Source organism: Falco biarmicus, chromosome 4 (genome assembly GCF_023638135.1).
Source record: "Falco biarmicus isolate bFalBia1 chromosome 4, bFalBia1.pri, whole genome shotgun sequence".
NCBI classification, from domain to species: Eukaryota; Metazoa; Chordata; class Aves; order Falconiformes; family Falconidae; genus Falco; species Falco biarmicus.
In genome coordinates, this window is record NC_079291.1 from 53443223 (window position 1) to 53455360 (window position 12138).

A 12138-nucleotide genomic window follows, 5' to 3' on the forward strand; every position below is an offset into this window, starting at 1 on the left:
ATGTGAACCACCCTCAGCTTGGAGCTGTTAGTAGAGCATGCACTGAAGTTAAGCAAACGAAGGATATTTAAGCTAAAATAGTTAAGAAGTTCCTAATGAAGCTTCCTTCAGCTAAGCCAGACTCTACACTGATATAGATGAAATTTAATGCACTGATCAAAAAGCCATTCTATTATTCATACCACAAACGCAGCAGCTTCTACAAGTCTGAAATAAATATTTAAGTGCAGTAAAATTGGAAGACTTTTTGTCTAAATTTGCAGGATACCATCTTCCCTAAATCAGATGATGCAACATTTTTGGAATTGCTTAGCTTTATCATCTGTGCTTGCTCATTCTTACTGTTTGCACTGTAAGATGCTTCAGACTTTAGTAACTGCTACTGCAGATAACCAAGCCACAAAAGGAGTTTGCATGTTTACCCTGCCCCATCCTTATTTTGTTTCAAGTTATGAATTTCAGCATCTTGGAAGACAATGGTAATAAGATTATGTACCTTAAGTCACATAACCAGAACATACACCTATGCTGCTTTGTTGGTACAATAGCAAGAATTTTTTCTTCAACTACATAACCCAGGCCAGAAGCCACTCGAAAGGTTAATCTCTCCAAGTTCAGTTTAGGGGTATTTTTTTTTTTTTAACCACTGAGTATGCATGACTGAATATTTGTTATGCAACCATAACAACTGGCCTTTACAAGCAAGATTCCTGCATAATGTGAATACAGAGAATCCAAGGCAAACATGACTTGATCTTAAAACTTTAATAGTAAAAAAAGTGTAAAACCAAACACACCGCTGAAAACTTATCAGTAAGAATGAGAATTTAAGTGTTCAAATTCAGAATAGTGCAAATTCTCTTCACACCCCTCCCCACCTCTTCCAAACTTAAACCACTTTGGTTAAGATACTCAGAAGTATTGGCAAAAAATGAACTTTTGACTTAATTTTTGGCTGCATTATTTCTAACACATACAGATTTATTTTCAGTCTTTACAAATAAGTCTTAAATACTTCTCTATCAAACATCTGTAGAGATCACTGTCATCTTTACTTACATCTGGTTTTACAATGTTTTGAAATTGGTTTCAAGATGGTTACAAAACTGCCTCCCCAGCAGGTAGCATACTTCTTAAAACAGCTGAGCTGATCCAGTCCTGATCTGAGGAGCTACTTTCTTCAGGTAATCCTAAAAAAATGTGATTATTTAGGTTTCAAACATTTGAAGAAGGATCTCACATCAATGAAATTACTCTTGATTTACACCAAAGCAAGATTAGAATCGGGGTCCGCTCTGTAATACAGACTTTGTGCTAAACTTTTCCTGCTACAAAAAAGCACAAGCAGCAGTTACAGCATTCCCTTAGAAGAGTGAAAACAGCCAGAACACTGCTACCTGGCCTCAACTTTTTTTGATGGTCAGCCTTTAACTGATGCCTCTAACTGTGTCTGAAGCCATGTGAGATTGGAAATGAACACAAAAAAATTGCATAATACGAAAAGGCAAATCCATAAAAGTTTACAAGTACACCATAACCACACAATTGGAGTATTCCTAAAAATTTGGGTTCAACAAAAGATACAACAAAACTAGCTTTACTAGTTAAATAAATTATTGCTCCATTTGACTCCATGCAGCATTGAAATGAACTCAGAACCTTTTCTCTTTAATCTCTCATAAGAAATGATCGATAATGAAGAGAACATGAGGCTCAGATTTACTGTACATTGCACTTCAACTTTAAGACCTAATACTTGCTACTTAGGTCTCCTGTGGTCTAAGCTATCAAATGAATACCTTGTGCTCACCAGAACTAAGTATTAAGAAACACCAAATGTTTAATGTAGTGACATAAGCACTTCTGTTTTTTTAAGAAGGCAATCACAGATTGCAAGTTCTATAGGGTTGTGAAAAAACAAGTAGTGATCTCTTTTAGAAACTGAACTGAGAAAACAAGCTGTTCGCTATTTTTCACATACAGTTTACATCACATTTTAGGCCTGCTTCTGTTTCCCATCGTTTCAGTCAAAACCCTGACTCAAACAGAAGCAAGATCAAGGACACCTCTAGGAGGAAACGGCAAATGTAAGGAGCTGGGGGCACGTACTCAATGGCCAAGCACTGACCTGCAATGCAAGTTTCCCAGTGACACCAGACATTTAAGATACCTAAGACTTCCTTCAGTGAGATACTGAAGTGTATGTCCCTATTAAGCAGGAGTGCGCAGACACCCTTAAACTTCTTCCTGAACTGGGGCTAGAACGTGATTCTTGCAAACCTAACTGCAAGCTTCAGAAGTAATGAAATTTCCAGTCAGAATTTCTTGATATAGTTCATGTTCGAACAAGATTGTCTCCATTGTTCACCTATCGTACTGAATTTATGAATTCTAAACTAAGTGACTTCCAACCTTTTCTCCCTCCAACCCTCTCCACCATCAAAGACAGAAACTTAATGCAGCATAACAAGTAAGGGCACGATTCCTTCATAAGACTCCTAAAAGCATTAGTGCAATGCCTTTAATCTGTTTCGATCACTCTTATTTTTAAATAACCCTATTTTTTAAAGATTTGGATAAATACTATTCCTATTAAACCATACTTCATCATTGTTAAGCACCATCAATCTACTTCCTTTGGGCACTGATACAAGAGCTTGTAATTAAATTTCAGTTTCAAGGCTTTAAAATACGGCAGCTGATTCAATAACTTACATTGGAATCTAATACTCGGAAAACTGCCACTTAGCCTGAACAGCTGTATGCAACTTGGTGTTAAACTCTTCCAGAGAACAGCCATACGCAAATGCTTACGCGGTAAATCAGGGTAAGATTTCAAGATAAGCAGTTAATTTCATTTGGCTATTCTAAGAGTGGATTAATATTTTTTTTTCCACAAGTCATTTGTGCAGTGAGCCCATAAAGAGATTATTTTTTCTAAATAATCTTCAATTTAAAACAGGAACACATCTTCGTAATGTTGCTTTCACACTGGCATCATGCTCTCTTCTTCAAAGATTTAGTCATTGTGTGGTTTCTCTGGAATACCCTATGGATAAAAAATACCAAGCACATTATATTTTAATGCCATCTGGTAAGTGAGTACATCATGCAGTTTTCAACGATTAAATGGTCAACTAGCTTCAGAGAGGATGACAATGACCTAGCAGATATGGCTTCTTATAAGAGCTCAACAAGCGTGTGCTCCTTAAATCACTATGGATCTGTGATGCCTCTATTAGTTAATCTGATAAACCCACTTACCAATTGCACTACTTTTTATAAGCCTTTGCTAGCTTTCCTCCCCATCTCAGTTTATTTCTTAGCAGAAGGCACAGAGTGCTTCACTTAATGGGCATTAATTCAGCTTTTTTTAACAGTCCTCTTTCAAATTGCCTTGAAGCATGTTTATTTTCCAACTAACACCTGGTATCAGATAGACTTACTCATTTCCTCCTAAGTCCCTCTTCTAGTATGAAACCCTGTAGTATGTCAAGCGTAACAAATTTAACCAACTTCTTTAAAACAAGCTTGTTCTTTTCATTCTAAAGTCAAAATGCAAAAGTATTTGCAAGCACTGAATGCATTCAGAGCTCTGCAGCCTCCAGCAGTAACAAACAATAGATTTTTGTGAGGTCCAAGTTCCGAATATCACCCTAGTTCACCAGATGTTGAGAATGATGGTTACAACTCAAAGTGAAGTGTTGCCGTCCGTTTAATGAGCACTGACTGAGCAACTTCAGGTTGGTTAATTCATGTAAGCTCACTTGAAATCCAGTGATGGAAGGCAGAAAGCATCCCCCAGCTAAGATTTTTCAGGATGGGAGGGATGTCTCTGGGACATTTCCTGCTCTACATCTTTCTTTTCTAACTGCAAAAGCTAGACAGGGGCTGAGGAAGAAGTGAGGCAACTTCACTCCACTAGAGTAATTTCCACAAGTGCAGCCTTCTACACTAGACGTGCCCAGAAAATATCTACTGTTGGATCTGTGACTGTCACATGCAGCCAAACAGCTCAGGGACTACAGGAGAACATATCTACAAAAATAACTTTTATTCAAGTTTAGTTTAAAAAAAATGCAGTATTACATCTTCTTGCCACATTCGCAACAGCTGACGAAACCATTCTATTTTAAAGTGATATTAATTGATCTCCAGCACTGAATGCTTCGCAGTGATATACAGAAGTGGTCCTATGAAAATATAGGGCTTCAAGTTTTTCCAGACTACGTAGTGGTAACGACAAGATACTTCTAAACAACCAGAATATAATGCTTTGCCTTGCCAACTTCCCTCTTTCTTTGTAAGATGACAAGCTTGACAGAAAAGTTGCAGGCAGGAGCCAATCTGATTTTAACTACATTCAGGTGAGATGTCAGGTGAAGAAAAAGTCCTATGTGCCTATGTTTATTTTAGCTCTTCTTTAAGACTCCTTTTTTTTTGCCTTCTCACCTAAGAAGCATAGCAACTGGAAGTACTGCACATGCCAATGTGAAATACAGAACTGTAGCATATAACTGACTATGATTTTATTCTGACACTCTGCTTGCAATAGCGAAGCTTAAATAAAGCTACATTAATATATTTCTTTATCAATGTGAGTGGCAAATTTAGAAAGAGAAATGACCCTCTCTTCCCCCCATACACACAGTCCTAAGGAAAAACACATGCAGACAGTATGCACTGCTGGAATTTGAAGGGGAAGTAGTGAGCTTGTATTTTAAAGAACCTCAGAGCAAACCAAAATTGACTACGAAGTTAAGGTTGTGACCATGGTCACATAGGGAAATCTGTAACTTGGTATCAAGTCTGCAAGAAAAAAAACCCTCAGGAACAGGTGTAGATTTGCCCCATGCCTTTTTTTTTTTCCCCCCAACAGCCTTTTCTACAAGAGGTTACTGTTAATTTAGCATAACTGAGAATCAATGGCTAACATTAAAATTTAATTTCTTTAGTAGTGGTGGTCAAGCAACAGGGCGCTCTTCCCCAGCTTGTCTGCAAGACTGTTCAGCCACAGCATCAAGTTCGGACTATCCACCTTAGAAGTACATTTGCATCCACCCATTGGGTTAGCAAGGCTAGGCAGAAGAGACAGAAAGCCCATTCCAGGCAAGACAACTAGCTTTAGATTAATTTTTTTACTCATTTGTGGTTCAGTCCCCAAAAGCAGCTCTCTCCCTTATTAAACAGTTCAGAGACTAGTATTTCAGGAACTCCTAAGTCTACAAATGCCCTTCCTTCAGTAAAAATGCAATGCAAAGGACTTATGTAGCAAAGAAGACAGAAGTTAAATCAATACAGTATTAATTATTATTATGCATCAGTGTCAGAACAGTTTTCACAACCAAGCCTTAGGCTGATGTGCAAGCATACAGCCAGGTTTACTCTTAACATATGCTGCAAGGAAATAATTCCTTAAGAACCTAGCAAATGAAATTGTAATTTATACTGTATTATCCCATATATGGAGTGATACTTGAACTACATCTTAAGTGACCAGAAAGAGCATATTTTACTCTAGAGTGGTGGAACTTAATGCTATACAGGGACATTTCCTTTCATCTACATAAGAAAATGCTTTACTGCATAATTAGAGAAAGCCCATTTGTGGCTCAGTTTTCTAGCGACCTTAGATGTTATTTCAAAGTACTGAGCAGGAGTGATTAAGATTCTCAGCAGAAGTGGCATGCTGATTCTAGTCTTATTTAGACTGTTGCTGGAAAATGTTAAATACAAAAGATACTCAAACACTTACTAAGACAATTCCCACTCTACTGGCAACACACATTGTACGCTTACATTTCAACTCTTGGGAAGATACCTATCTATCTCTGTCAGTTTGTGAGTCATACCCTTAAAGGCATAGTTTGTTCTTGGATTAACAACAATGGAATGTATTTGGATTGTTAAAGGAAATGCTAATTATACAGTAATTACCATAGCCAGTTGGCGTCCTATGTTTCCTACAGTCACACCTCCTGAGAAAAATATACATGGAAGCCAAGAACGAATGTAAAGAAAATCTGGGGATGTATACCTAGTAAAGAAAAGGAAGTAAGTTACAGGCAAGTTATTAACATCACCTTACATACTCTTAACAAGATGCTATGGAATTCTCTCTCTGGACCCAAACAAAAAACCAGTAACATAGGAGAAGAAATAGGGAGACCAAATTAAGTCTGTTAACTTAGTAAGCTTCTTAAACCCAATGTCCTAGCTAGCAAAGTTTAGAAGCCAGTTAATGATACACCAAGCCAGCGTAAGTTCAGTTTTCTGAGCTTTCACCACTTCAACATACATCTCAATTTGTCTGCTCTCCACCCTCCACCCTCAGTTCTCAATCTGATCATTTCTAAAACAGACAATCAGCTGCCTTAGACAAACAAAGTCTTATTACAAGAATATGCTAAATATGTTAATAACTAACTTCCAGTGCAGGTGCATCCCTGTTTCTAGTTAAGACATGAGAACTCAAATAGTAATTTAAAAGCTTAACTTACTGATAAACACCATTATATACAAGAAACTGGGTTATCAGAGTTGCTACAAAGGCTATTGTAATTCCAAGTCCGAGACCACTTCTTGAACGATCAAATGTCCACCACAGACCCAGTGATAAGGCTGCTAGAGTCAGGGACAGCTGGATGTTGTTTGCAAAATCTAGTTTCTGGAAAAAGATGTTAAGGACAATCCTTTTAAGTCCGCAGACATCCTGCTGCTGAAATTGAACAAGGGAGAACTCAAAACTGAAAATGAGCGTGATTCTGTATCTCTACAATACATTAGGGATTTGGTTTTCAGACCTGACGAGCAATCATAGCTCTTGTTGACTTTGACTGGAGTGTGAGTAAAAAGGCAACATCAACTTTTGTCAAACTAAGTGTCTAAAGAATATACTATTTTGCAATATATTTAACTTTTATGGATTTCTGGCTCAAGTAACCTAGTTATCACTGCTGATTTAGATTTTCTGCCCAAACCACCATTATCCAACACAAAGAACACTGACTGAAAACTGTTCAGTGTACCTCACCAGTAAACTGTGTTAACTCTTAGATGCAGACAACATACGAATTAAAATAACACAACTATACTGTTACGCTTGCAGTTAAATCAGACATACCATGATGTCTACCCCTCTTCCCTCCCAGAAGCCCCCCCCAACTACTTTTAAGTGAACTGTGTTATCTATCTTAAAGTAACTAGTGTGGTGTACTGCAAGTCTCAGAGAATTTTGTCTCTGCCAGCAGCACCATCCTTACCTTTGTAATTTTCACAGATGTGAGTCGGAGAGACTGTTTCATGACAACAGACTAAGCACATCGAGCAACAATGCAAATTAGTTCAAGGATACAGCACTTGCATGGTTAATGCCAACGAAAACTGCTATACATCGCATTACGCTGGCCCATTCTCTCTTGAATTTGTGTGGTTCCCCAAGGTGGCTGTCAATGCAGGGATACAGCAGGCCAACAACAGCTGCAAGAGAAGCAACACAACTTGTACGAACCATTATACAACGATTACTTCAATATTACTAAGTATTAGTTTGGCAAACAAGTGCTTGACAAAATACAGGCACTTGTCATGCTACTCCAAGTCTGATGAAGTAAAGCAAATTATTACTCTCCTACTTTAGAAAAGAAAAAACTCCACTCTAACAAGCAATTATCTGCCTGAATCTTTAAGGCAGAGATACATATTGCAACGTTAAAGTGTTACTCTAAGTTCCTTTTCTCCAATGAGCATGTACCATCTGACATCCTGAGCAGAAGCTTGTTTTGTACCAATAAATAACAGAGCATAACAAAAGCTGAGTTACAGTGAGTAATGCAATATCTGTTTATTGGTCACATGCAGGGCAGTTTTATGAACTCAGCTCATTAGCTGTGAATCAGGCCCTGAATTAAATATTTGCCTGTACTCAAGTTTCTTGGCAGAACTGCTTTCTCTTCTTCTGCCAGGCTGTAGATCAGCCTATGCTCCCATCCAAATCAGGTGGATTACGATACTAAATAGAAGCAGAGCTGAACTTAAAGAAGCACCTGCTTTTGGTCATATTTATGCGAGAGAAAAACAACTACTCATACTATTAACGAGACAAAGTTTTTCTCCTCATACAGCATCTTCTCAGTCTGCATATTGGTTGGAAAAGAAAAACATAGGCTAGTGTTAGATCAGTTGCTAGCACAAACACTAGATGAGTTTCATTCTTCTAAGCCTTGCAACTCCATGTGTTGTCACCAACTCCAGGGCTAGACATGCTGCTTTATAACTGTATGTAACATCTGTCTTTGTTCCCTTTCCTACCCTTCCCCTCCCCTCAAACTCTGAAGAGAAGTAGCTTAGTAACTTCAATGTTAAGAAGGCTACAAGACATATGATTCAAAGGCAGGCATGTGGTCTGATGCTGAAACAATTTCATTATTCTAATGCCAGTTACCAGATCCTTTACCTTATGGTAACAGCTAAATGCCAGAGTTTTATCCAGCTGTGACAGGACTATGAGAACTGTCATTGGGGTGTATCAACCTCTTTTTACTACAAAGTTTATAAGTCATTCAAGTTAATGGTGTATCATTCATACTCCCTTACTATCAAGTACAAATAGCACATGCCAATATGTAAGCAGCCCTGAGGAGAAAGACTTGGGGGTGTTGATGGATAAGAATCTCAACATGACTTGGCAAGATGCATTTGCAGCCCAGAAAACCAACCACATCCTGGGCTGCATCAAAAGACGTCAGCAGGTTGTGGGAGGTCATTCTCCCCCTTGACTGCTCTTACAAGATTCCACCTGGAGTACTGCATTCAACTCTGGGGATCCCAACATAAGGAGGACATGGACCTGCTGGAACAAGTCCACAGGAGGGCCATGAAGATGATCAAGAGGCTGGAGCACCTCTCCAATGAAGACAGGCTGAGAGTGTTAATGGTTGTTCAGCCTGGAGGCGGCTTCAGGGAAACCTTACAGCAGCCTTCCAGCACCTAAAGGGGCCGACAAGAAAGCTGCAGAGGGACTTTTTACAAGGCCCTGCAGTGACAGGACAAGGGCAGAATAGCTTAAACTGAAAGAGGGTAAGTTTAGATAGGAAGAAATTTTTTACTGTGAGAGTGGTGAGACACTGGCACAGGTTGCCCACAGAAGCTGTGGATGCCCCCATTCTTGGAAGTGTTTAAGGCCAGGCTGGATGGGGCTTTGAGCAACCTGGGTGAGCAGTAAAGGGGTTGGAACTAGATGATCTTTAATTTCCAATGCAAACCATTCTATGAATAGCACTGCATTAAAAAAAACAAAATGCAAGAGTTGTTTAAATATTTTCAGTACAAATAAGGTATGATTACAGTGGGTTTATTTCCTAAAATTTAACGTCTTTTTAACCCTCCAACCCTTCATTAAAGCCTTATTTTGTTTCGACAAGGATAGGAGTGGGCTTATTAACGCTAATTGCACTGGCTGCTGTGCCAACCGCACCGCAATCCGCGTTTTCTGGGGTATTTTGTGCTGCAGCTCTGGAGGCAGCCAGGGGCCGGGGGCAGCGGGCAGCCGCCGCCGCACGTGACTTCCTTGTTTTCGGCCCAGCCCGTGGCCAGTTCGCGCCGGCAGCCAATGGCGAGCGCCGCCCGCCACTCACCAGTTCGCCGGTAGCCAATGGCCGGCGGGGGGGGGCGGGGACAGCGCGGCACGCCGCGGCCCCGCCACGCCCACTCGTGCCCCGCCGTGGGGCGGAGGGGGCGCGCGGGGGTACCCCGCGGTGAACTCGCGCCCTCACCAGGGAAGCACGGCGGAGCTGCGTGGGCAGCGCCTGTTCCCACAGCCACCGCCGCGCCACGGCGCTGGAACCGCTCACTCGCGCTTCCAGACCGCACCGCCGGAAAAACGCACTTTTATCTACATTCAGAGTGCACCGGCTCAAAGAAAGCCTTGGGACACGCGGGATAACGCGTGGGTGGCTCCTGCACGTGGATAACGCTGGAGCAGGCATGCATCCTTCCAAAAGGCTGAGTCGGCATCACTCTGGGATGGAAGCACTGAGCTCCCGCACGCACAGGTCACAAATTCAGCCTCACCACCTCTCCTCCCCACGGAGGGGTAGGGAAAAAGATCACTCGTGGAGTCAGCAACTCACCTGCTGCTGTCCCGCAGCATGGGGGCACCCACCAGGCAGAGGAGAAGAGAGTAGAAATGACTTCGTCGGGGAACAGAGTCACATTCCTCTGGATCTGCAGCAAGTTCAGCACCAGGGCCATGAAAGCACCGACAACGAAGAGGACCACACTCCTCTGCACCAGGTGTTGACTCAAGTTCAAGGTGCTGGTGGTGGTGGTGCTGCTGCTGGCACTGGCGGTACTGGGGCTGTGTGCTCCGTGACCCACCAATGCCAGCGAGGGGCTCGGTACGGAGGAACTCAGCATCTCGCCCACCTTGGCGGCCAGCCCAGCAGCCGTGTCCCCCAGCTGGGTTTTGTGCCTTCCCCTGGCAGTGCAGGAACAGCTCCAGGCGCAGTTCTCCAGCCTGGGCATTGGCTTCACCAGAGTCCTGAAACACAGGGCCAGGCTGTTAAAACCCTCCAACAACGGGTCAGCTCGACGCTTTACGCACCGCTGACACACACCTCCCCCCGCCCCCCGCCTCCTCCACCGCCAACCGGGCAGCTCAGGGCCCGACAGGCCGGGGGGAAAGGTGGGCGCTGAGCAGGAGCGGGGTGACCAGACCCACCTCAGCGGCCACACGGCCGGGGGCTGCGCTGCTGCGGCCCGTCACCGGCGGGGCCCCCGGCCCCAGTGACCCGAGCGGCTAAGCCCCGGGGGAGGCCGGGGACAGGGACCCCCGCCCACTGCTCCCTTAGACCCGCGCTGCCCCCTCTCCCTCGGGGACGGGGCTCGCTTCCCAGCTGGGGGTGTGTGTAAAACCGCGCCGACCCCCTCCCCGCCGGCCACCGGGGACGCGGGCCTCCCCGCCCTCTCACCTCAGGGGGCTGCGCCCGCCGCCGCCTCAGCCCGTGGGGGAGGGCGACCGGCCGCCGCTCTGCCGCCTCCCTGCCGGCTCGCCGCCGCGGCCCGCGCCCCGTGTAAGGTTTATAAGCCCCCAGCCGCGGGTGTCACGTTACCCGCCGCCGACCTACCCGCGGCCGGAGGCAGCGCCGGGCCCGCCGCTCCCCTCCGCCACCCCTCCCCTCGGGCCGGGCCGGGGCGCGCGGGGCGGGGCCGGGCGCGAGCGCCGAGCGCGGGAGCCGCCGCGCCAGCCCGGGCGCCCGCGTCCAGTCGGGTGAGGCGGCGCAGCCAATGGCGGCCGGGCGGCTGATATGACGTGCGGGACACACCACCCGCCCCCCCCCCCACCTCCCGCCGCCCGCGCTGCGGCTGACGGCGGCAGGACCGCGCGGCGGCGCCGGCCAATGGCGGGGCGGGGGCGGGAGCGCGCCGCGGGAGGGCGCGCGCGCCGCCGCCGGGCGGGAAAGGGACAGGGGCGAGGGGGCGCGCGCGGCGGCGGGGGTCATCTCCCCCACTGAGGCGCCGGCCCTGGGGAGAGCCCGGCGCCGAGCTGCGCCCGCCAGCCCGCCCCGGGGCGGTGGTGGTGATGTTGAAGGTGGTGGTGATGGTGGTGGCAGTGGTGAGGGTGGCAGTGGCCTCCACAGCCCAGCCCTCCCGTGCTCACCCAGCCCACCGTGGTGGGTTGCCCCCTTGGGAGAGGGCAATTAGTCATGGGGAAGGTTGGAGGTGTCAGCTGTGGCATCTCCTGAAGATGAAGGGACTGGTGACCCTCACTGTCATAATTCTACAATGATGGTGCAAGGAGATCCCGCCAAACCCATGACTGCGTAAGAAGATGGTGCCAAACGCAGACACTGCATCAGCGCCCAGCCGCGGGGTCCCTGGCACATCCCAGACTCCTGGCTGTTGCCATCAGTGCTGGCAGCCTGAGCAGCCACTCTGCCAGCACCCGCCGAGCCTGGGTCGTGGTTCTCCCAGCCTAGCGTAGCGTCGTGAAAACACAGTCAAATGCAAGTTCACCCCCTGGATTCTGCAAGGGTCTGGAAAGTGGCCTAGTAGAGCTGGTCAGCTGCATGTGCTGTACATCACGTTAGAGTTCAGCACCAAAAGTTGTCTACAGAGCAGGACTCAGCTGCTAGGCTT

General features: G+C 45.4%; 1 protein-coding gene across 2 annotated transcripts; it reads right to left on the reverse strand.

Annotated features, from left to right (window-relative positions):
* Positions 1 to 750: 750 nt before the first annotated feature.
* On the reverse strand, positions 751 to 11262 carry INSIG1 (insulin induced gene 1). Of its 2 annotated transcripts, none has more exons than XM_056336362.1 (6): positions 11127 to 11262; positions 10131 to 10540; positions 7355 to 7479; positions 6501 to 6667; positions 5938 to 6037; positions 751 to 3049 (listed from the first exon to the last, which is right to left on the reverse strand). In XM_056336362.1, exons 2-6 carry the CDS (start codon positions 10522 to 10524, stop codon positions 3020 to 3022), a joined length of 816 nt encoding a protein of 271 aa, XP_056192337.1. In that variant the 5' UTR covers positions 10525 to 10540; positions 11127 to 11262; the 3' UTR covers positions 751 to 3019. The 2 variants fall into 2 exon arrangements, with proteins under 2 accessions (XP_056192337.1, XP_056192336.1); XM_056336361.1 differs by lacking the exon at positions 11127 to 11262 and adding an exon at positions 10971 to 11119.
* Between the last annotated feature and the right edge of the window lie 876 nt (positions 11263 to 12138).